This window comes from Natrix helvetica, assembly GCF_964273705.1.
Source record: "Natrix helvetica genome assembly, chromosome: 9".
In the NCBI taxonomy this organism is placed as follows: domain Eukaryota; kingdom Metazoa; phylum Chordata; class Lepidosauria; order Squamata; family Natricidae; genus Natrix; species Natrix helvetica.
Genome location: NC_138560.1, coordinates 22,268,228 through 22,293,502, shown reverse-complemented (window position 1 = coordinate 22,293,502; position 25,275 = coordinate 22,268,228). Strand labels below are relative to the sequence as shown.

At 42.9% G+C, this 25,275-nt stretch overlaps 1 protein-coding gene across 2 annotated transcripts in view; it reads right to left on the bottom strand.

Annotated features, from left to right (window-relative positions):
• Nucleotides 1-1,330: 1,330 nt before the first annotated feature.
• The window catches only part of TINAGL1 (tubulointerstitial nephritis antigen like 1), a 45,635-nt gene continuing 21,690 nt past the window's right edge, over nt 1,331-25,275 (bottom strand). For both annotated transcript variants that reach the window (XM_081962613.1, XM_081962614.1), the window contains exons 6-12: nt 22,731-22,854; nt 21,532-21,682; nt 20,284-20,473; nt 18,550-18,595; nt 15,859-15,982; nt 7,233-7,278; nt 1,331-5,192 (exon numbers count right to left, since the gene is read on the bottom strand). In XM_081962613.1, coding sequence (XP_081818739.1) covers nt 5,049-5,192; nt 7,233-7,278; nt 15,859-15,982; nt 18,550-18,595; nt 20,284-20,473; nt 21,532-21,682; nt 22,731-22,854 — 825 coding nt within the window. In that variant the 3' untranslated portion in view covers nt 1,331-5,048. The remainder of the gene's footprint in view (nt 5,193-7,232; nt 7,279-15,858; nt 15,983-18,549; nt 18,596-20,283; nt 20,474-21,531; nt 21,683-22,730; nt 22,855-25,275) is intronic.

The following is a 25,275-nucleotide window of genomic DNA, read 5'->3' as shown; positions in this document are numbered from 1 at the left end:
TGGATAAAAACCAGACCTATCTGGATTTTTTCTTTCCCTTCCTTCGCAGCCAAAGTAAATGTACCCTTGCATTCCGCTGCTGTTTGCTCTAAGGAGCCCTTACGTGATGGGAAAACTAGAAACTTGGTATCCTCATCACAAATTTATCGGGCTGCTGCGGGACGAGCAAACTATGAACAAAATGCCAATTTCCCTACAGCAAAGCTCTGTTTAAGTCTCCCACTTTCACTCCCTTCCTACTTTTTATTTACACCAGGTGGCAGCACTAAGTCAAAGCAGATGGAACCCCAAGCAGGGAGACCAGCAAGGAATTGTACAAACTCTTCAAAAGTTTGCAAAGCAGCCTAAAAGGAGGCCAGGGCAAAGCATATCTCAATTACCAGGAAATTTCACCAGGAACCTGCCCACTCCGTAGGGGCTTTATCCAGAGGTGGGTTGCTACCGGTTCGACCCGGATCAGGTGAACCGGTAGTGGCGGTGGCGGGAGGCTCCGCCCACCAGCCCTGATGCTTCTGCGCATGCAAGCGCGTGCACACAAGTGAATGGGTAGTAAAAAAAATAATGGAAACCCACCACTGGCTTTATCTTTCATTGTATCCATGATCTATAACAAGTCAGGATCTCTCTCTCCCCCCTCATCTATCATCTACCATATCTATCTGTCATCTTTCTCATTCTCATCTATCTATCTATCTATCTATCTATCTATCTATCTATCTATCTATCTATCTATCTATCTATCTATCTATCTATCATCTATCATCTATCCTATCATTATCTCATCTATTTAATTTTCTCATCTTTCTTGCTATATATCATCTCTATATTTCCTTGTCTGTCTGTCTCTCTGGGTGTCTCCCTGTCTGTCTGCCTATCATCTATCTAACCTATCATTGTCATCTATTTAACTTTCTCATCTTTCTTGCCATATATCATCTCATTTCTATATTTCTTTGTCTGTCTGTCTGTCTGTCTGTCTGTCTGTCTGTCTGTCTGTCTGTCTGTCTAGCTAGCTAGCTAGCTAGCTTATCTTTATTATCTATCTCCCTTTCTCTCTTTTAACATTTCTATTTCTTCTACCTAATGCTCATCTATATCCATCACATTTTCAGGCTTTAATGCCCTTGTGAAAATTCAGTAGTTCTTCATGGAGAAAAGGGGGGGGGGAAACCTCTCTACAAATAACTTTCGCAGCTCATCAACTACTAATTCTACAAGCTTAAAAAAAAATAGCCTAATCATCACATTTAATTCAGGAAGGGACCAGGATAAAACTTAGCTGGGTATCTAGGACAGGGCTGATAAACTAATCACACACAATTCCTGCCAGCATCTTTGCTGCACTTTATTCACAAGAAACAAACACACAAAAGCAAAATAATAAATACTGAAATTGAGCTGCAGATGATTCATGTTTAGTAGCTGTATTTTTCTTTTCCAGGAATAAAGATTTTTTACCTGATAAGAGAATATATGTGTGTGTGTGTGTGTGTGTGTGTGTTGTATTTGTGCTGATAAATAAATAAAGGGAGACTAGTATAGATCTATTTCAAGCTATTTAGCTCCCATCAGCTAGCCATACCCTTACTGGGATTCGAACCTGGGCTGTATTACATATTAGGCAGATGTATTAGCCACTAAGCCACAGGCTCTCCTCCTTATCAGCTGAGCCAGGGAAATAGGTATGTATTTTGTTATATTTGGGCATACCAGGGGTTGTAACACATATACATATACATATACATATACATATACATATACATATACATATACATATACATATACATATACATATAATGACATTTAGCACCTGGAAACTTTGGAAGAGAATATTGGAGTTTTGCTTATTCACTCAGGTATCAACTTTGATTATGGAACGGGAAGTTTCAGAAGTTAAGTGAGGTTAGTCCTAGGAAGATGTGAGATTTCTAAAACATTCCAGGGGTGCAGAGTGCAGGCTGAGACTGGGAAGTTGAAAAGAAATCTGAAACAGGTTAATTATCAACGACCTCCATAACGTACCAAGGAAACTGCCCAGGTACATCCTAAGGGTCACATCAGAGCTCAACTGAAAGGAGAGTTTACCCTTTGGACACAAATCTGGATCTTAACTTCTAGCACACTTACCCTAAGCCACTGGTGGTGAACCTTTTGGGTACTGAGTGCCAAAAAACAGAGCACATGGGTGCATGTGCTCATCTGACCCGCAACCCAGAAGAGGAGCTGCCCTGAACTTCCAGTTTCCGGCGCATGCATGGCTGCCTGTCAACTAGTCTTCCGGTTACTGGCATGTATGCACGCGCAACGATCAGCTGGCTGATGCTCATGCTCACACCAAGAAACGGAAGGCCAGCTCTTCCAGTTTCCTGCACTGCTACAGGCATGAAGGCCAGCTGACCGTCACACGAGTGCCAGAAACCCGGAAGAGGAATGGGCAAAGCTGCAGGTGCCAATCGACATGGTTCCACGCGGCACTTTGGGCATGCGTGTCATAGGTTCGCCATCCCAGCCCTAAGCAATGGATAGAATCAACAGATAGGCTTGCATGGAGGTGGTTAGTCCTTGCCAAACCGAGTGGCTGCAAAACCTAATCTAAAATGGAATTACGGCTGCCTGTGGATGGTGGTTGCATTCGTACAGCCCTGTTTCCGTTCACCTGAAGGAAATTCATCTTGGCTTGGCCTGGATTGCCAAATGAAGGCCAATTAGACCAAATAATGATATATGTATATTTTTAAATAGCCATAAAAACACCCCTCACCGAGAAAGCTTACTGGAACAGGACAGATTTGAGCCCGGCCTGAAAAGCTAGCTTCCTCAGATCTATTACAAATCTAGCAGCTACGTTTAGGGACCATGCTTCTTTGCATTGGTTTTCATTTGATTTTTGTCCTTTGGAAGCTTAGCGTCCGGTACAAGTCCAGCTTGTGGACTTTCCACCAATTGTTCCAATCCATAAAATGGGTGTTTTCAGTAACCAAGTTGAAAGCATCAAGGGAAGTTCCTCTTCTTTCAAATGCACGCAGCTAAGCAGCCCATTAGACCAGCTTCTAATTGCAGCCTGAAGGCTAACCTTGATTTGTCCCCGTCCCGTTCCCCCTCCCCACCAGGACAACTAGGCCAAGATTCCCCTAATCTCTGCTTTGATCAGGTATTAGGAGAGGAAGCTCCACTTTCTCCCTTCATCCTCACATAAAAGAGTTTTCCGGCTCCATGGAAGGACTGCTGGCACAGGCACTTCTTCCAAAGCTCCCTGCCTCGCTCATGCGTGAACACGCGCCATTTAATGCGCTTTTTTTCCGCTTCTTTCACACCAATGGCAGCCGCCCGGTGTTTATACTGGCTCTCGCAAAGCTTGCAGAATGGGACACAAAACCAACCTGCCTGGCTGGCTGAAGGCCTCCCCTTTTCAACAGCCTTAAGTTCTCAACAAAGGGCCGCTAAGCCAAGGGAGGCTTAGCCGCGAGAGACTCTCACGCCAGCACGGAAGGTGCAGAGACGGACATCAAAAGCCAAAAGAGGAAAAAAGAAAAAGAAAGAAAAAGAGGAAAGGCAGCGGGGTAACCTGAGAGTGGCTTTAGGCAGAAGCATAAAAGTTTTCACTAGGGGTCAGAGCCATGGCGCACCAAGTCATCGGACTCAGCAAAAGTTGGGGTTTGGCTATGCGGCAGGGAAATGGGGAAAAAAAAACCCAAAACCCATGGGAACTGAAACCAGGCAGAGGAGACAGGAGGAGTAGAATTTCCTCCTATTTTTCCAGTTTAGATGGACCTATAACAGATGGCCTGGGGGTGGATTTCAGCTTGGGCTTGGAAAGTCAAGCGAAGGACTTTGGCAAAGCACTCAGCTGCTGGAGCTGGGGAGGAATTGCATTGTCTTTGGAGCAGCCCTACCTCATGGTGGGCTGAACAAGGAAGCTCAAGAAACACAGGAAGAAACTCCTTCCATTGTGATGGACACACAAGGCAGCTTGACCTCATCCTGGGGCTCTCTAGAGATTTGTGCCTTGATGCCCATAGATGGCCATGTTGGAAATGATGGGGCTCGGAAGTCCAACCTAGCTGAGAAGGACTGTTGGAGAAAGGCTGATGTTGTCTAAAGGGTATCAGAGATACTTACTTCGCTTTGATTACTGCCTTGAGTAGGGGTTAAATTAGGAGACCTCTAAGGTCTCTTCTCAGCCCTGTGATTCCACATTCTAAGATAGGATGGGCAAGAAAGAACTTGTTCGGTGTTGACAGAGAGTCAAGGCTAAGCCAGCCTCCCTCAATCTGGCCTCTCTCCAAATGGGTTGATTTCATCCTTGAAAATCTTAGGACATGTTGCAGACACATAAAACGAGGCAAGGTTTCTTTCATCTAGTTCATCTGCCATTTTGGAATCAGTGGCCATAGCTACAGACATCCCTGCTAGGACTAAAAATCCACTCATCCACAGATGTACCACCTGAGATGCTTGAAAATTTGGCCCAAGAGGATGACAACTCTTTATTTTACCATGGTTGCCTCTGGAGAAGGTCAACCAGAGACGTCATCGTTTTCAAGAAGATTCTGTAAGGTAGATCACAGAAAGGACTACAAAAAAAATATGTTGGTTGGTCTCCCAGTCAGCAGGCTTCTTCAGATTATCTACAACTTTCCATCCTTGGTAGGGAATCCTGGCAAGGTTTGCTTCTGATATCTCCAGGTCCCTTTGGTTGTGGGTATGTGAGCTATACATAACAAAATGTCATACTGGATATCTTCTCTTGGTCCTTTTCAAGAAACTTTAGCATTTTGGTAGCCGTTTCAGAAGTTCTCAGGTTTCTTTCCCCCACCATCTGAGGAAGGATCCCCCAAAGCGCTTCCAGGTCCAAAATCCACATGATAGTTCTAGGCTTCAGCCAAAACAGAGACAAAGGCTGCTGTTTTTGGAGGCCAAGCCCATAGTAGTCATGTCCTGTGACTGTCCTAGATGCCAGATGCTTTGAGGAGAAGAAAACATAGGGCCAACAGAAGGAAAGAAGTTCTTCCTGTTATCACAATGCAAGGCTGAAGGGTCCAATCTGCTCATTTCTTGTGGTGCATATCTTCCATACCAACCCGGCCCCAGACGCCCACCACAAAGGATTCAATCTCGCACTCATTGGTCCCCCTGGCTATGCGGAAGTAGCCATGTTCACCCCACGCCTTGCCCCAGGAGTTGGCTGCAATCTGAAGACAGAGATAGAATAGGCTGTGAAAGGGGTTTCCAACAGAAGAGCATTGACATTTGTCCAACACTGGAGTTTCACATGTGTATACTTTTAAAAATGCTTACAACAACCCTCAAGCATAGGTCAATAGGGAACTATCTATCAATAGTGAGAGCCAGTTTGATAACTAATAATCTCTCTCCACACATCATCCCTAGTGAAGTGTGTAAACCAACGTCTGCATTTCCTGTGTCGGATGAGGAGAGCACATCTTTCTCCTTCTGTCCTGGCCACTTTCTACAGAGGCACAATTGAGAGCATTTTAACAAACTGCATCCCTGTTTGGTTTGATGGCTGCGGTGCCTCAGATAGAAAGTCCATCCAGAGAGTGGTAAGGACAGTGGAGAAGATTATAGGAAGCTTGTTTCCTGTTACTCAGGATACTGCTTATAAGCGCTATGTGCTTAGAGCTCAAAGCATTGGTAGAGACCCCCTCACACCCACTTCACGGTCTGTTTCTGTCACTCTCCTCTGGGAGGAGGTTTCAAAGTATTTCACAATATTTGTTTCTCTTGCCATGTACATGCATACATCCGGACTAGACTGTGTTGTTTCTCTGTGTCATATAAGATATGTGGGTATATGCATATTGATTGATCGAGTCATGTTTATGTAATGTATATTGGAGGTGGTGACCCTCTGAGAGCTGCATGCAAGGAAATTTCATTTTAATGTATGCCGATTAGTGTACATTCAAAGTGACAATAACGTTATTCTAAGTCTAGTGGTTAAGGAAGCAGGATAGAAAGCAGAGGCCTGTGAGTTCTAGGCCCACCTTAGCTATGGAGTTCAGTTGGGTGTCTTTGGGCCAGTCCCCCTCTTTCTTAGCTCAACTCACCTCCCAAGGTTGTTGTGTGGAAAGTCAGAAGAGAAAGATGTGTTGGATGGGTTTGCCGTCTTGAGTTATTTGTAAAAATAATAAAGGCAGGATATAAATGAAATTAATAAATAAATTTGTGTAGCCCTGTGTCTATGAACATGAATCTGGGCCACTCCAGGAGACAGGAAAGGACAGGGGAGCCTGACATGCTATGGTCCATGGGATCACACTGAGTTGGACATGCCTTACTGACTGAACAGAAACAAGAATTATGTTGAAGGCGCTGGACGACACCTCAACTGGGGGGGGGTCTTGAGTAAGAGGAGGAAGGAAGAAATGAATAATAGCATCCGTGTGATCACATCTTCATCACCTTGATTTGTAGGCCCTGGGACCAATGGTGACATTTCATGATGATGTCACTACACATCTGAATTGTTTGACAATACTGTAATTTGTTACAGGAATTGTTTTGTGGGAGCTTCCTTATAGAGATTTTTATCCTATATGATATGTATTATAGGTAGTCTTTGATTTACAACTGCAATGGAGCGGCCCATCATGTTTGCAAGCTATGATTGGGTCTGGTGACTGACCCAATTTTATGACCTTTTTTGCAGCGGTCATTAAGTAAACACTGTGGTCATTAAGCAAACCATGGGCTTGCTATGGGCTGGTTTTTGGCACAACTGTGGTAAAATGTTGTCACATGACCATGGGATACTACAAGCAGCTGTAAATGCAGGAGGGTTGCTGAGCACCCAAAATGCATTCATGTGGTTGTCTGTGGGGGGGCAGGCCCAGATGTTGGAACTTCAGAACTGGGTCATAAATAGCCACAGGGAGGTCCATAGTATCCTTGAACAGTCACTAAGTTGAGAATAAGGATATGTTCTGGTCACTAAAGGAATCCAGGTAGGATAATAGGCTAGAATTTTTCAGAAGTGTAGTAATTTCCAGATGTATGACCCTCAACTCCAGAACTCTTTGCATTGTCTGTGCTGGCTCAGGATTCTGGGAATTGAAGTCCACGTGGCTTAAAGTTACCAAGATTGAGAAACACTGATCTAGAGGGAAACCTCTGGCTGACCTGGTTAAGTGAACTTTGTTGAATCATGATATTGTGAACTTATTGACAGAAGGAATACATTTACTATCGTCCTTGTTGGTGGCACTCACCCAATATTTCCATTTTGACCCATCCGGCTTCCGTTCTTCTCCCCATCTGTGGTTTAAAAAAAAAGAGTTTGTTCAACATCTAACACATCTGTAGAGTTGCAAGATGAAGAAAACCAGAGGTGGGTTCCTACCAGTGTGGTACAGTTCAGCTGAATAGGTAGTAACTGTACCGGTTCTATCCTCGGCAGCGCCATCTTGATTTTCTGTTCTGCACATGCGCAGAACAATCCTCACTGAAAAAATGGATCCTCCCCCCTTTTTTATGTTGTGTGCATGTGCAGACTGTTTTAAGTGCACATGCGCACATGCGCTGAACACACTTTTTTGGGCACTGAACCGGTAGTAATGGCAGCAGGAACCCACCCCTGGAAAAGACAACCATGGGAAAAGAAGAAGCAGGCAATCTCTTCTTCTCAAGATGGATATTAGGATTTTTGAAAACTATACATGAAAATATGGAAAAGAAACTAGAATGAACACAGAATAGAAAAATTAAAAAGAAATGCAGACTCAGTGGGCAAGACTGACAACGTGCCATCATCACAGCTTCAAATTTTACCAGCTACACGGGTTTTCTTCAAGGCAATCTGTCCCAGAGGAGGTATTCAGCAGGTTCTGACCAGTTCTGAAGAACCGGTAGTGGAAATCTTGAGTAGTTCGGGGAAATAACACCAGCAAATACCACCTCTGGCTGGCCCCACCCCCATCTATTCTCTGCCTCCCGAGTCCCAGTTGATCAGGAGGAAATGGGGATTTTGCAGTGACCTTCCCCTGCCATGCCACCAAGCCACAGAACCAGTAGTAAAAAAAATTGAATCCCACCACTGATCTGTCCCTAATTTTGTCCTTCAGACCTTCCATCACCCCTGTAATAAAGTCCATACAACTTGCTGCCGATCATCAATTTTCTCCTCTTTCCTTCTACCTTCCCCAGAATGACTGACTTCTTCAGAGAGCTAGAACTTTTCCCATCATGTGTTCAAAGAAGGAAAATTTGAGCCTCAAGTGAGAATTCTGGAATAATTTATGATCATAGGCCCAACCATTTTACTGTGTCCCTTTAAAATGTAGTCATTTTCAGCAGTTCGGCTACATAGAAATTCTACTAATAAACACACAGGTAAAGGTGAAGGTTCCCCTCGCACATATGTGCTAGTCATTCCCGACTCTAGGGGGCAGTGCTCATCTCCATTTCAAAGCCGAAGAGCCAGCAATGTCCGAAGACGTCTCTGTGGTCATGTGGCCGGCATGACTCAATGCCAAAGGTGCACGGAATGCTGTTACCTTCCCATCAAAGGTGGTTCCTCTTTTTCTACTTGCATTTTTACATGCTTTCAAACTGCTAGGTTGGCAGAAGCTGGGACAAGTAAGGGGAGCTCATTCTGTTACATGGCACTAGGGATTCAAACCGCTGAACTGCCGACCTTTCTGATTGACAAGCTCAGGGTCTTAGCCACTGTTAAAACACAGGAAGTCTTTAGCTTAAGGTGGATGGTTAAGAATAGGAAAAATAAATACATAAATAAAATGATTGGTCGCTTAGCAACCATTCAAAGTTCTGACAGATCTACTCGAGGGGTACTTACAACCCCGATTTGAAGTTGCAATAGTCATCCCCCCCCCCCGCCCGAGTGATGTGATTGCATTTTGGGTGCCTAGTAACTAGCCTGCATTGATGGTTATTTTGCTGAAAACCGTTTTGCTGAAAATCAACATTCACTTCCAGCTTTCAGCCAAACTGTGCCCATAGCAAACTTTCACTTATGAGTGAAATGATGAATAATTTTAATGAGTAATTTGCTTAACAACAGTGTGATTCATTTCATGATTATCTCAAAAAGATTATAAAACCGGGTGAGTCACATGACTCGCCTGCTTTAGAACTGCCACGAGGTACAATCGTGACGGGCAGGCTCCATTACGGTTGTAACTCAAGGACCACCTGTACACCCAAAATAAATATGATTCCCACAGGTAGTCTCCTCCTCCACAATTCACCCTGACTTCTGGCTCTACAAGTGGTCTGTTGCAAACCAGAGTTGGTCAGGAACCTTTGGGGAAAATGCACAATGCAGACACACGCGACTTATTTCTTCTCTTCAGAAACGAAGAGAAGCCAAAGCGAAGACTTGGCACTCGATCGAGGGATTTCCCATTCCATTCCTGGCTGATAAGCTCAAAGAAGAGCCTGATTTTCCTTTAGCAATCAGCACAAGGCAATAAGGTCAAATGGAAAATACAGCACGGACTTTCTGGCTGAAAGCCACAGTTCTCCCTGTGCTTCAATTTTTCCTGCATTCCAACAAAAAGGAGAGGAGCATAGCAGCACGTTGATACTCTTGCTGAAATGAGTAACCGGAGCAATCCTGCAGCTCAGAAATCAGGATAAAATGAAGCACAGGGGCTGCCTGAAGCTAAGGTTTCCTCAGAGCACTGCATTTCATGCGTGACTGGGGAATTCTAGAAGTTGAAGTCCACCGTCTACAAGTGGCCAAGTTTGGGAAACACTGCCTTAAACTCGTCCAAGTAGCGTGGTGGTACAAGGGACTCAAGTTCTCCAGATTAGAACACAGAGTCATAGGGGGAGGGGGGAATCTCTTTTTATCGCTTTGCAGCTTTCCTGATCTGCCCCAATCCAGTTCAAATTCTCCCTCAAGTCGTGCCCAAATGGTTCAGAAGCTGAGATGCAAAGATTGCCTTTAAAAGGCAACTGTGGTGTGTGTGTGTGTGTGTGTGTGTGTGTGTGTGTGTGTGTAGGAGGCATCACTGGAGGAATCCAGCTGCCAAGACCGTAGGACTCTTGGCACAGATCCAGAAGGTTTAATCATCTGCATTTCACAGCACAAAAGATTCGAAAAATTTTCCACGACGCAGATAGAAACAGGCTAACTCTTTCATCTGTGCCCAACACCAAAAACAGCTAATACCAGCTTTGGGACCATCCTGCCTGCTTCATTTTCATGACCAAGTTTGATCTAGTTCTAGACAGAGAAATTCTCATTTGTGTGGGGTTTTTTCCCCCTAATGCTCCTTGAAGAGCAATTCCTATCAATTAATAATATTTATTCAGGAAATGACCAGCAAAATTTAAAAGAACAAAACAAACGAAATCAGAGTGAAGCAAATAAATATAATAAATTAGCAGCTAGCAAAGACCAATTATATCTTGCTTTCATTGAGGCAATAGAACATTTAGCTACTGCACATGTAATCCAATGGTTTTAGATCCTAAAGGAGAAAGTTCATCTCAAATTGATCTGGCCACCCAGGTTATTTATCTATTAAGGGTATAAAGTAGATTGACCTAATGTCTCTGTAAAAAGTACAATGTTGTAATACGTGTGAGTACTGCATCCAGTTTTGGTCACCACACTACAAAAAAGATGTTGAGACTCTGGAAAAAGTGCAGAGAAGAGCAACCAGGATGATTGGGGGACTGGAGACTAAAACATATGAAGAACGGTTGCAGGAACTGGGCATGGCTAGTCTAGGGAAGAGAAGGACCAGGGGAGACATGATAGCAGTCTTCCAATATTTGAGGGGCTGCCACAGAGAGGAGGGGGTCAAGCTATTTTCCAAGGCACCTGAAGGCCAGACAAGGAATAACGGATGGAAACTGACCAAGGAGAGATTCAACCTAGAAATGAGGAGGAACTTTCTGACAGTGAGAACAATCAACCAATGGAACAGAGATTGATTTCAAAAGTTGTGGGGGCTTTCAAGAAGATATTGGACTGCCATTTGTCAGAAATAATGTAAGGTCTCCTGCTTGAGTGGGGGGGGGGGGTTGGACTAGATGATCTATAAGGTCTCTTCCAACTCTGTTAATCTTTTATCTAATCTGGTATCTGTCTTAGACTTCACCTGTCTTGATGAAGTGCAGAGGGAAGAATGTTAAATCTAACTTTAAAGAATGTGATTCTCAGCTTAGGGAAGGTTAGATTTAGCAAATAAATTTCTGCTCCCAGGAGCTCCTGTTGATCATATGGAAGGAGCCTATTAACTTCAATCTGAAATCCCACATCATTTCTTCTTTAAATAAACCTAAATGAACCTAATGATTTTAAGAATGGTGGCGAAAAGCCCATATGAAGCCTTATGCGCTACCACCTATTTCCAGGATGAGGTAAAATTATATTAGAAGTAAAGGTAAAAGTAAAGTTTCCCCTCGCACATATGTGCTAGTCATTCCCGACTCTAGGGGGCAGTGCTCATCTCCGTTTCAAAGGCGAAGAGCAAGCGCTGTCCGAAGACGTCTGCGCTGTTACCTTCCCACCAAAGGTGGTTCCTCTTTTTCTACTTGCATTTTTTACATGTTTTCATTGCTAGGTTGACAGAAGCTGGGACAAGTAACGGGAGCTCACTCTGTTATGCGGTGCAAGGGATTCAAACCACTGAACTGTCAAACTTTCTGATCGACAAGCTCAGCGTCTTAGCCACTGAGCCACCACGTCCCTATGTTAGAACTACAAGGGGTCAAATCCACTGGCAAAAATTGCATTTTCATCCCTTGAAGAAACGTGCAAGCTTGGTGATAGCATTTGTTTCTTATAGGGACCAGCCAGATGCCTCTAGGGCCCTTACACATATTTTCTCAGTATTGATGCTCTGCAAATGGGATTTGGAGACTACTGTCCCTGAACCAGAGGTAGCTTTGAGTCTTCAAGAGTGTTACACCTTGACAATGCTGTCCATCATGAACTGGACCTGGTTATCTTCTCTCTTAGCTTCTTCCTGCAAGTTGGAAGAGTTGGCATGCTCTGAGAGTTATCAATTACCATATTTTTCGGAGTATAAGATGTGTCAAGGTTTTGAAGAGGCAAATTAAAAAAAGGTTTTTGCACTCTGCAAACCTCCCCAAAACGGCCCATTTTTCATGAAAACTGGCCCTTTTAAAAAAGTGGGGGGCATGAATAGCCTTTAGGAGGCTTGTAGAGTGCTCCTGGGGGCTGGGGGGGGGGGGAAATTGAGCAAAAAACCCGGCCCATTTGTCGCTCGTTTCTGCCCTCCCCAGCCCTTAGGAGCACTCTGGAAGCCTCCTAAAGGCTATGCACGGCCATTTTTGCAAAGGGGGGGGGGTGATTTCAGGAGGCATAAAATGCTGTATTCAGTGTATAAGATACACCCAGATTGTCAGCCTCTTTTTTGAGGGAAAAAGGTGTGTCTTATACTCCGAAAAATACGGTATATAGTGCCGCCTGATGGGATTCAAGAAGTAAGCCTTCTCCGCTGTAGGGCTTCCCCCTTGGAGTGATATCTACCTTGCTCTTCTTCAAATGAGCCCTTAAAACCTGCCTCTTTCCCCAAGCTTACACCACGCCAGTTTGGTGTAGTGGTTTAATTTAATTTAATTTAATTAGCACTTCTAGACCGCCCCCTCTCCCAAAAGGGACTCGGGGCGGTGTACAGTCCATATCAAAAACATCATACATAATAACAATTAAAAATTATTAAATGGATAAATACATAAATAAGAGGAGGATAAAATAGACAGAACTGTAATTGCTAAATAAATAATTTAAAATATACAAAGTTTAAAACCCCAGTGTCTTATAAAATTAAGTCCCCTAAAAAACCAGTAGGAAATATATATGCCAGGAGGTGAAGCTGATGGCCTAGAAACCAGGAGTTGGTGAGTTCTAGTCCCACCTTAAGTATGAAAGTTGCCTGGTTGACTTTGACCAATCACCAAGAAAGGTGGACTTTGGAGCACTCACCAAAATGATGGTGAGTTCTTAGGTACAAAAATTGGCTGGAAGACTTTGGCCTAATCACCAGGAGATGGTGAATTCTAGTTCCCTCTTACAGTAGTCCCCTTTTGGCCAATCTCCCTCTCTGAGCCCAACCTACCTCACAGTGGGAAAAAATAGGAGGAAGAAGGAATATTAGATATATTTGCTGCAAATTTTTTTAAAATTGATAAATAAATAAAGTAAAGTAAATGGCAGGTTTTTGCAGAGTGATTGTAATAATTTTGTGTTATTTTTATATTTTATATTTTCTGTATTCTATGGTTTTCCATTCATATTGTATGTTGCCTAGACTAAAGATGGAGTTGGGCAATCTATGAATTTAATAAATAAATAGTTAAGCTAATTAACTAACTGGTCTGTTTTTAAATCGTCCAAGCAAATAGTAATCATCATTCCATCTTGGGATAATACCTTTTAAAGATAAAATAATGCAAAGGTATTGCGAGAAAAGAACATAAATCTGGAGGGTAAAAATAAACCAAATATTTGAACACCAGTAGTGTAAACCTATCCAAAAAACTATTTAAAAAAAATCAATTTGAAATCACCTGTTACCAAACTGCTATCAGTAAATGGCGGGTGTGAATGGCTGCAGGACTCTGCCTGGCAATTGTGTGGGTGTCAGTAGCTGTTTAAAATGAACAGGTTGAGATAAATTCATCCCGGTGACCAGGAACACAGAAGAGCGAGGGAGAAATAGGTGGCTTTATTTTCAGCTGTCGTACAGAAGGGGCAATAGAGGAAGAAATCTCACAGGTTAATGGTGTGCAATGTGAGAGGAAGTCATTCATTTCGCCTGTCTGAAATCTTTTACTCAGCTGACTCTGAGTTTGGTTGCTGAGAAAAAGGGATGAAAACTTCACCCTGTGTTTTTACTCCATGCCGCTCATGATACACCTTGTATATGAATCAATATTGGCTATTTGCTTTTATTATGAATTGCTTATGTTACTATATAATTGTTACTGATTAAACCGATATTCACTGTTTGCTTCTGATATGATATACTGCTAGAAATCATTTATTGAGAATTAAACTTTGTTATTGGCTTCTGCTTATATTATTGTATAGTCAAAAACTAGTTGTTTTCTAGCCTAGCAAATTGTAACCTTAATTCTGGATGGCATTACTGCAAATGTTATTTCACTGCTGCATCTCGCTTGGCTTCAAAGCTAGGCACATTCTTGAAAACATAGAAGAAATTCTTACACAGGAATATCAGACCCCATAGATAAAGGAACCAAACTAGGGAGTTTACCTGACTTATAAATCCTTAAAGCACTCTGCCGAAAAAGAATTTGGCAAAGGGGGGCTTCCACTCCCTACCTAAGACTATAGGAATCCTCCATAGATAAGGTAGACAGAGACAGGAGCTTGAACAAAAGAATGCAGTAAAGATCACGTTGGTAACAAATCTTCGTCTCTGATTGGATAAACTTTGCTTCTATCTGCCTAAAATGTATATAATACTCTGAGCCCCTCTTGCAGGGGGTGGCTATTCCCTACATGCATTTCTTTGTAGTTTTGTCACCCAGCTTTTGCTATGGCCATAAATAAAAGCCAATATTTTTTGCAAGCCTCGTCTGGAGTCTCCACTCTCTTTGGTATTTCAATGGCTCTGGGAAACTGCTGGGACCTTACAATGACTTGATCCACTTCAATCTTCAGTTGACTTTTTTTCCTAAGTGGAAGGATCCCAAACTTGCTAACCTTTTCTTAACTGAAAATGTTCCAGTTGCTCTTTTCCAGTCACTTTCCATTGACACTTTAGTCCTTTTTTCAACCAGAATGGTACAGAGTAAGTTTTGCAGCTCTTTCTACGTGATTTACAGAGTTAGCCTATTGCCCCAACAATCTGGGTCCTCATTTTACCGACTTCAGAAAGATGGAAAGCTGAGTCAACCTTCAGCTGGTCAGAATCGAACTCCTGGCAATCAGCAGAGTCCGCCAGCAATACTGCATTCTAACCACTGTGCCCTCATGACTCTTTATAGGTGACACTAAGTATGTATGAGACAGAGTATGTGTGTTTGTGTGTATGCATATTCTTGTTAACACTATCACTTTGCAAAATTTCTACCTGCATTTGGAGTTGCGTTACCTTTTGTTTCCTCATCGAAAATGGGGTAGTATAAAGTTATAGATCACTTAGGACTGACACCTGGAAATTTAACAAATACTAAATAGTAAAGGGTTATAGTGTATTAAAAATACTGATAAGAGTGCAAACAGAGTTCTGGCTGGTTCTGAAAAACTGGATTGGGGTAGACAGAGAGCAAAATATACTGCTTCAGAACAGGAAAATAATGAATTTCTAACACATTTCAGGGGCCAATAAATAATGGGTAGGATGATGAATTTGAGCAAAATTCTGGACGCCACCAGATGTAAATAAAGCTACAGCCCTCCAGAGAAGGCCCATCATTTAATATATGCAGGTAGTACTCAACTTACAACGGTAATAGAGCCTGCCCAGGGGACTGACCTGATTTTGTGACTTTTTTGTCGTGGTCATTAAGCAAACACCATGGTTGTTAATGCTATGAGCCTAAAATCTTTACAGTAAACTTTATTCTCAGTTTTAACATGAATAATATCATCATGCTTAAATCTTTTTTCAGTTCCATCCCATTGTCATTATGAGGCATTTTTGCCGAAAACTGGAAATAAATGCTGGTTTTCAGCAAAAAAAAAGTCATAAATCAAGTCAAAAACTAACTGTAGCTTTGAGTTTTCCTGGCACTGTTATCTACTGCTTGGAACCGCAGTGCCAAAGCAAACAGAACTTTGACATTTCTCATTAGACAAAGTATTCACTCGCAAAGGGACACCTTGGATTTGAGTTTCTCGTTGATTTCCCTGATCTCACTCACCCAGTAATTTTGACAGAATGGGTTCCATGTCGTCGGTATTGTTCTGGCTTCCCGGCTGCTACAGGAGTATGCTGATAAATCCCACTTTGATACACAAAGAAGTCTTCATGCACTTCCATGATGGCTGCAGAGGAATGGAAAAGGAGGTAAATTATGGATTTAGGCTAGAAAAGGATCTGACATGAACACTCTATTCTTCACAACTCAAATGCCAATATTTCTGGGCTTATCCACACTACAAAAGTTAGGGAACTGGGCAGAAGTTTAGAGCTTATCGAATTCTCCAACCAGTTTCTATACTTCTTGCATCAAAGAGGACCAGGCATAGAGACATGACATATGGAAGACTTTGTTGCTTGCATAGAAGGTGGAAGCAGGAAGGACCTTGTTATGGTCAAGAAATTTGGCCTGTTGGTGGCAGTTGTCTCTTGCCTTCCCAATCAAGCTAGTCAAGCTTAATGATACTTGACCAGACATAACATTTTACATCCTTTGCTCATGCAGTTGTAGAAAGCCGAAGAGCAGAGTTTAGCTCTCTCAAGATGACCCACAAACAAGCTTCTAAAGATCAGTCATAACTGCACCTTAGGGTGTCTTCTACTCCAATTTCCAAGATGTCTGGTTTTCTCCAGTTCAACTCATAAGAACCCAACCTTAGAAAGTTAAGGACGCCCACTTAATGAGGTGGGACGGAGGGCAGGAGTAGGAGGGTCACAGGAATATTATGGACTGTTCTAACCAAAAAGCATTAAAATTGCATGCAAGGAACAGCTTCGGGCATCCAGCAGGTTTGAAAGTTTGTTTCCTCAGCTTGCTGATATTTAACCCTGAGAGGTTTTGGAAGCAGGGCTGGACTGTTTCCTGATTCATTATTGGCCCAGATGACTAAGGCTGAAAATTACTGTCCGGAGAGTGTGTTGCTCATTTTCCTTTTCCTGGTGACCTCTTGGGCAAATCCACACAGGTTTTTAACATTATGGAAAAGTTTTCTTATTACTTTCTTCCTGAAGTTTTTGTTCTTTTGGCTTCCTTGGTATTTCCTTCGTAGACAGCCCTGGTATTTTCCATTTCCCACTGAAACCAGTTAATTCAGTGGGGAAGGCACTGGATCATTTAATAGTCATAAAGGCTATGTTCACACAAGTTGCTAAACTGGATCAAGCTGACCAAGATGAAAGCTACTCACACTTGAATGAAACTGTTAGATTAACCTTGTCTGGTTAAATGTGGAGAGGGCAGCACCACCAGTTCCTGCCAGTTTTTGTAATAATTGTGCTGTGAAAGCTATAGTGGGAACTTTGCTGTGTTTCTGACCCTCCTCATGGCTTCCAGCAATGTTTGACTTTTCAGCCAAAATACTTTATTCCTTTGCATTGGAAAGAAAATTTACATTCCTGCAACCAGCTAGGTAAAGGTAAAGATGCTTTTCATGCATATATGCTAGTCATTCCTGATTCTAGGGGGTGAAGCTCATCTCCGTTTCAAAGCCAAAGAGCCAACACTGTCTGAAGACGTCTCCGTGGTCATGTGGCCGGCATGACTAAATGCCGAAGGCACATAGAACGCTATTACCTTCCCACCAAAGGTGGTTCCTATTTTTCTACTTGCATTTTTACATGCTTTTGAACTGCTAGGTTGGCAGAAGCTGGGACGACTAACGGGAGCTCATTCCATTATGTGGCGCTAGGGATTCGAACTGCCGAACTGCCGACCTTTCTGATCAACAAGCTCAGTGACTTAGCCACTGAAAAATTTGTCGTTGAATGAATTGCGAGAAGCAGCCTTGTATTTTAACTTGCTGTATGAACTAGATCCTCGTGTTAAGTCACTGCATGAATCATTTTCTTTGGTCACTGCATATTCTATGAACACAACTATTGTTCACAGTGCAACAACACTGCCTTTGTTCACTAAGGTTCAGGCTTCAACATGTTGTGGGAATCCAATGATAGTCAATTATCTGTGGCTAAGAATGGCTCCTTTTTTAAAAAAAACAACACCACACAGATTTGCTTTGGCTCCTTCGTTTATTTTATATGATGTTGTCTTTTTGGTTTTCTGTTATAGAACAATTCAAGGATATTTCCTTTTGCCTTCTGGAGAACAGAAAAGTGGATTGTTGCTTCCTAAACAGCTTAAGATTTGAGGGACCGTTGCGTAAATAGCTAGTTGCAAACTTCTCCATTATAAGCGAGCATAACTTCACCAAATTATAAGCAAATTAGAATGTCTGTATGGGAATAAATAGGTTAAATACAAAAAAAAATATGTTGCTGGAATTTGCTTTCTTAGATTCTTTCCATGCATAATTCTCACAGAGTTCTCTTTAGCAAGATTTATTGAGACGAAGTCAATAGGTTGTAAGAATTCCAGCCACTGAACTATTTCCAATTTAAGAGCATTACCTCCCTGTGAACATTAGGGCAGAGACTTTCTGGCCTTCTTCCTGGCAACTTTCCTACGTTCTCGTGAGGGAGATGGTCTGCTCACTGACGTTGGAGGAGCTTGCAATGGATTATTTACATAACGATCTCTTGATTCTTAGTAGTCTTGAAATAAATCATTTTTTTTAAAAAAACACAGGCATTGGATACTAAGAAAGGGGTAACTCAGCCACCACTTTCGAGTACAAATCATTTCTCTTTTGTGTGGCTTTCCACCCTGATGTGTATTTCAGAGAGCCCACCTCACCTTGCACAGGTCCATTTTCCATTAACTCCTTCATGATCTCCTTCTCCTACAAGCAAATGACAGGTGCTAAATCAACAGGTAATCAAAAGCAATTATTCATTTCTCATGGCTTCACTCTAGATGAGTAGCTTATGTTCTGATCAACTTAAGGGCCAAGTTTATCCTCGTAACATATTTTTCTGTCTTGGTGCTCCCCAGTGTCCATCATCACCAACCCCTATGGTTAGAGTCAGAGGATTGATGTGTGCTATAATACTGGCATTTAGGGAGTGCCTGGAGAATAGAATAGGATGGGATGGGATGGGATGGGATGGAATGGAATAGAATAGAATAGAATAGAATAGAATAGAATAGAATAGAATAGAATAGAATAGAATAGAATAGAATAGAATAGAATAGAATAGAATAGAATAGAATAGAATAGAATAGAATAGAATAGAATTCTTTATTAGCCAAGTGTGATTGGACACACAAGGAATTTGTCTTTGGTGCATATGCTCTCAGTGTACATAATGAAAAATAAAATACATTCATCAAGAATAAAAAGATACAACACTTAGTGATAGTCAAGGTTACCAACAAGCTATCAAATTGTTCTAGTAAACAAATAAAACAATGTAAATTGAAAGATACAAGCAACATGGTTATAGTTATAAGTGGGAAGAGATAGATACTAGGAAGGAAGAGAAGAATAATAGTAATACAGTCTTAATAAATTATTTGATTGTGTTGGGAATTAATTAAGCAGAGTGATGGCATTTGGGAAAAAAAACCTCTCCTTGTGGCTAGTTGTTCTGGTGTGCAGTGTCCTATAGTGTCGTTTTGAGGGGATAAGTTGAAACCATTTTTGTCCATGATGTGAGGGGTCTAGATATTTTCACAGCCCTCTTTAACTCATGCAGTATACAGGTCAAACTGTATACAGGTCAAACTGAAAATCAATATATAATCATGCTGATATTATTTAATAATGGAGACCACCAAGGACTCCCTTAACTTTCTTCACTTTTCTCCCAAGAATTTCAACACAAGTTTTCAGAGATGCAAGGTAGCCCATTGTCCTACCAAAATAGAGCCTGGTGCATCCAGTCTTGACATGCTGTACCAAAATGGGTGACCATATTCTCCCAGTCTTAGTGGAGTTAAGCCACTGACTACAGATAATCCTCAACATATGACCATAAGGAATGGTGGTGGTGCAGTGCTTAGAATGCAGTACTGAAGACTACTTCTGTTGACTACCACTGCCAGCAGTTCACAGTTCGACCCTGACATGGCTCATGTGACCTATCCATTTTGCTATCTTTTTTGAAGCAGTCATTAAGCAAACACCATGGTTGTAAAGCAACCATTGTGGTTGTTAAGTGACAATTGCAGTTGTTAAGTGAGTATTGCGTTTGTTAAGTGAATCAACTAGTCACTATGGGCCAGTTTTGCTAAAGACCAGAAATAAATGCTGTTGCTTTGGCAAAAGTTTTAATTAGAGATGCTGTTTTATTGTCCTATTAATTTTTTTCCCTTCCCCAATAGCAAATTGTTGCTGTAAAGCAGTTCACTTTTTTATTCTACCCTTTTATTGTAAATATTGGTCAAAGGCTATAATAAAGGAATTTGATTTGCTGACCACTGCTCTACTTAAACCGAATCGCAATGTCTGGTCTCATTTGCATATAATCCTGACCCCTCCTCACAAATTTTACCAGCATGCTAAGAAGAAGAAAAGGAAGAGCTTACATTTGAGGAGAGACGATATGCAGGTGTGGATTGGTAGATCTCATTGGAATCCGTTTGTGAGTTGGGGCAACGTGCTGTGGCTTGCCTCTTCCCCCTGCCAGTGGACCGGGTGTGCATCATGCAAGGTGGACTGGCGAGCGAGCTCTCCTTTTCCTGGCTGGTAAAGGGGTAGCATCCATCGGTCACCACCCTAGAAGACCCAAGGGAGAAAAGAGAACGGCATGGAGGTTGTCTTGGAACTCAGGACTCACATCCAGGCTCACTTCCAAAGATCAAACTGTTCACGAATTAGCTTAGCAGTGCTTGAAGATTGTGGTGATAAATAGCAACCTAGAGAAATGTGGCCCAGACTGTTGAGTAACACAAAGCCACTGAGCCATAGAATCATATGCTGTCACACCCTCCACCCTATGTTCTCTAAACATCTTTCTCCTGAACTTCTGCAGGAAACCAAGGGTTGTCATGCGGAATACAGAACAACAGAGTTGGAATGAACGTTGTAGGTCTTCTACTCCAACCCCCTGCCCAAGGTGTAAAAAGGCACTGGTGCCTTTTTACACCAGTGATGGCGAACCTTTTCGGCACTGAGTGCCTAAACCAGAATGTGCGTGCATGTGGGCGTGCCAGAGCACCCGAAACTGAAGACCAGCTGGCCAGTACATGCATGCCTGTTTTTTGGCCATTTTCGGGTGACTTTTTAGGCTGTTTTTGGACAGTTTTTCAAGCCAAAAATGGCCTAAAAACAGCCCCAAAATGCCCCTGAAAACAACCCCAAAACAGCTTGAAAAGGGTCTAAAAACGGTCGGAAAACAGCCTGGAAAAACAGTTCAAAAAGCAGCCTGTTTGGGGGGCATTTTTCAGGCCTTTTTCCAGTGCTCTGGTGCCTGCAAAGACCAGCTGGCGACAGTGCACATGCCCAGAGAGAGGGCTCTGCGTGCCACTTCTGGCACCGTGCCATAGGTTCACCATCATGGCCTTACACCATCCTGGATAAATGACTGCCCAATCTTTTTTGAAGACCTCCAGTGATGGAGCATCCAAAACTCTGGAGAGTTAAGCTTTCCATGGATTAATTGTTGTCACTGTCAGGAAAGTTCTCCTTAGTTCCAGTCATAGCCAAGTTGAATATCATAGTAGGTTGTACTCTTGGAAATGAATGTCCCTTTCACTATTCCCATGTTGCTGGCCTCTTGGGAAAATCCAAATTGCCCGAAGCTCATTTGCAGAAAAGGCCCATCGGCCACTCACCCCCTCCTGCGCAGGAACCACCAGGCCCCGTCCACGCGGCCTCCGTTGCAACCTTGTTGGTGGCGAGTGTTGCAAGATAGCAGGTTCTGGGGGGACAAGGCGGGTGTCATGTGTCCCATGGAGTGGATCGAGATCCGGTCAGAGGCCACCGCTGGAGAGAGAAAAGAAACTTGTGGTTAGAAACCTGTTGCGTTTCTTGCATCCAACTCTCCAGCTGCAGATCCAGAATCGAAGGACAGGAAAAGGGGAACTGAGGGCCAGTGAAGAGAGGGACAAAAAATATTGAATCGCTGCAATTGTTAAGTGAAGCACGGGCTCGTTATGTGAATCTGACGTTCTTCGTCGGGAGCCGGCTCTGAAGGTCATCAATGGAGATCCCCTGACCCCAGAATGCTGCAATTGTTGCAAATACATGCCAGTTGCCTACCATCCCAATTTTGATCATGTGACCGTGAGGTTATTGCAAGGGTCAAAGGTGCCAGGACCAGCTGTAAATCTCATTTTTCAGTGTCATTGGAACTTCAAATGGTCACTAAGTAAGTCAAGGACTATCTCATAAGTCTGTGTCTTTTAATGTACAAAGACAGAACTGGCAACCTTTTGAAGGCCAGTAACTCATGCCTTAAAGAGCTACATGCCACCAAGCAGGTGGGGGCAGTAGTGAGTTCCTACCGGTTCGGATCAGTTCAGCCGAACGGGTAGTGGTTTGGCAGCCTGGGTTGCTGGAAGCGGCAGTGACCCAGGCCTGCCACACCCCTGAACCGGTTCTCCATTCTGGGGTCATCTTGTTTTTTGCTTCTGCACATGTGCAGAACATTTTTATTGTATTGAGCATGCATGTGCGGTGCACATCAAGCACATGAGCAGCATGCCCACAAGCAAACCAGCAGTAGTGCCTGCTGTAACCCACCCCTGGGTGGGGGCCATATCACCTATGAAGTTGGAATAGGTTTGGAGGATGTATTTTTTTTTAAAGAAATGCTTTGAGAGTACCCAAAGGGCATAAGAAGCAGGCAACAGTTTGCACACCACAGGGGAGGACAACTTACCCTACTTACCCCAGACAGTCATTTGTCCAAATGGTATAAGGACTGCTGCCTTGGGTAAGGGTGGGCTAGAAGACCTCTAAGGTTCCTTCTAGTCCTAGGGTTCTATGATTCTATGCTCTGGCTGTCACATTTGCATCCAAGGATTGCTACCTGCTGTGGAAAAGGCCCATGATCCCGCACAGTTGCCTTGATCGAGAGGCTCATGGATCATCCCGGACCACTTATCGGCAGCGTTGAAATGGGGAGGGAGCACTTCATTGGTGGCCATGTTGATCTGCAGAAAACAGAGGAAAGCAGAAAGAGAATGAATCACTCAACTGTCAGGCCTCCAGCCATCTTTTCTTTTGGATCTTTGGCCTGCCACACTTTCTATTATTCTACTATGCATTTTCTATTGTGGGAAAATGGGAGGGGGGATTGTACGGAGTTACATACTATGTAGCCATAACAAAATTCTTTCTACAAAGCCAAGGTCATCCTTTGTCTCTGCACCTCTGCACCTCTCTGGAACTGGATGGGTGGAACTGCCAGCATGGCAGTGGAAGATTGGACCAAGTGATGGACTTTGTGGGTGTGGGGGCAAGATCTTGAACTTTCAACTGGGTGAGGAAAACCAGGAAGCTTTCAGATTCAGGTTTTCCCAGATGTGCCAACATGGCTCTCTTAATAAATTGGAACTTTGAGCAGTACTTTGCCTTGGATTCTGATTTACTTTTGGATGCTCTTTGGAACCCTGACAACAACAATTTTGCCAGGAGGCATGGGAAAAGAGTGATTGGGGGAGAAGGGCTACGAACATTCTGAGATCCCAACCAGATCCCCCAGAGCAGGAACTGCTATTGCATAAATCTTTCCGTAAAATGGTTGTTCTCCTGTATGGCAACTTGGAATGGAGACACTCAACCTTTGTCATGTTGGAAGAAATGTCCATCTGGGTTCAGTTCCAAGACACTGGAAACATGGAGGCTGCTTGGAAAGATGGTTTTAATGATGGACAGGATCACATGGCTTGAGGTCCTGGGGAAAGGGGGATCACATGCCTCAAAGATATTGAAGAAGAAGAAAAAGGACTGGCTTGCTGAGAGTCTCTGGGTTTTATGTCCTCTGTTGGGCCCCACCTTGGGGCCTTCCGCTCCAAGAAATGCACTATGATTGGCTTTCAGACCCCCATGGGGCCATGCAGGGGCAACTATGCTTTGAGTCCAACTTTGGTTGAGCCTTGCTGGGCGGTGATGCAATGAAAGAGCTTTGGGATTCCCATTATGGCTCTGCCTGTAGATCTTTGTTATGTAGAATAGACAGGCCTTAATGGCCCATTGACAAAGGTGGGGGGATGAGTTTCTTCCTCCCTTTTAGGGGCAAATATTCTGCCCTTTAATATTTCCTAAGATATTTCATTTTCTAGGAGAGAGGTGGGTGTTAACTTCCTAAGGTCGATAACAGGAAGAAGAGGAGTGGTACAAGGAGGGTGAAAAGTTTAAGATGAGCAGCCACAACAGTATGATTGGAGCTCCACTTTTGGGGATATGTTGTGAAAGACACATTTTTAAAAAAGAGGTTGAACTTACATTGCAGTGTCAAATCTACCATTTTTCTATTTTGAACCCGACCCCGCAGAGTATCTACTCCAATGTTTATCAACGTGCCAACTTTAAGCTGTGTGGACTTCAACTCCCAGAATTCCCCAACCGGCATGCCAGTTCAGGAATTCTTGGAGTTGAAGTTCGCACAGCTTAAAGTTGCCAAGGTTGAGAAATACCTATCTATTCGACCAACGGTATCCTTTTCTCTTTGTCCATTTCTCAAAGCAACAACAATTTTCAGAATAGATTTAGGATTTAGCAGGAACACGAGCAAGTTTTGCAATTCTTTTATTGGTGAAAATGCAGGCTGCAATAGGACAAGCGGTGGAGCCTACAGACATTTCCATGCCCCTGGGCAGCAGCAGGGGTGGCTGCAGATCCCCAAGGCTGTATCTTACAAAACATCTCAATGTTCAAAGCATTTTTCTCTTTCATGGGACAGATTCCAAAACATGATATTTTTGTTCCAGACCTTCTTGCCACTCCTGTTATTGATTCAAGAGATTACAACCAGCATTCCAAGTTTTGTAGAGATGCCAAAGCTGAAGGGTGTGTTTGTGTATGTATATCCGTGTGTGTTCCCTTCAATTTGTACAATGCAACAGTCTGGCCATTCTACTGTGTCAAATGCCAGAAGTCAACATAACGGAACAACACACGTCCTAGTCCTTGGATGTCACTGCTACAAATGTTGTGTTAAATATTTACTATATTCTGCTTAGATTTGACTTTTCCTCCAAGGATTTTGAAACACTGAAGACCTCTCTTGGTACAACTGAACCTGGATTTACTGGATGGACCCAGTTCCTTCAATTCCTACAAAAATCACAGCCATAAAGATGTGGCCCTCAAGTGCTGTGTGAATGAACCAATGTCTGTCTCCTCTCCTTCTTGTTTTATTCGGATAATTTCAAGATAGATCCTAATATTTCCACACAATTCACTTACCAAGATGATTTCACTAACCCAGTTTCTGGACTAACGTACTACACCGAATCTTTACAAACCAAAAGCAAAGCAAAGCCATGCTGCATTCATAGGTCTCATAGACCATATCAACCAATCTAAAAGACACAACATGGTAGACTAAGTTTGCAGCTTGGTCCTCATAA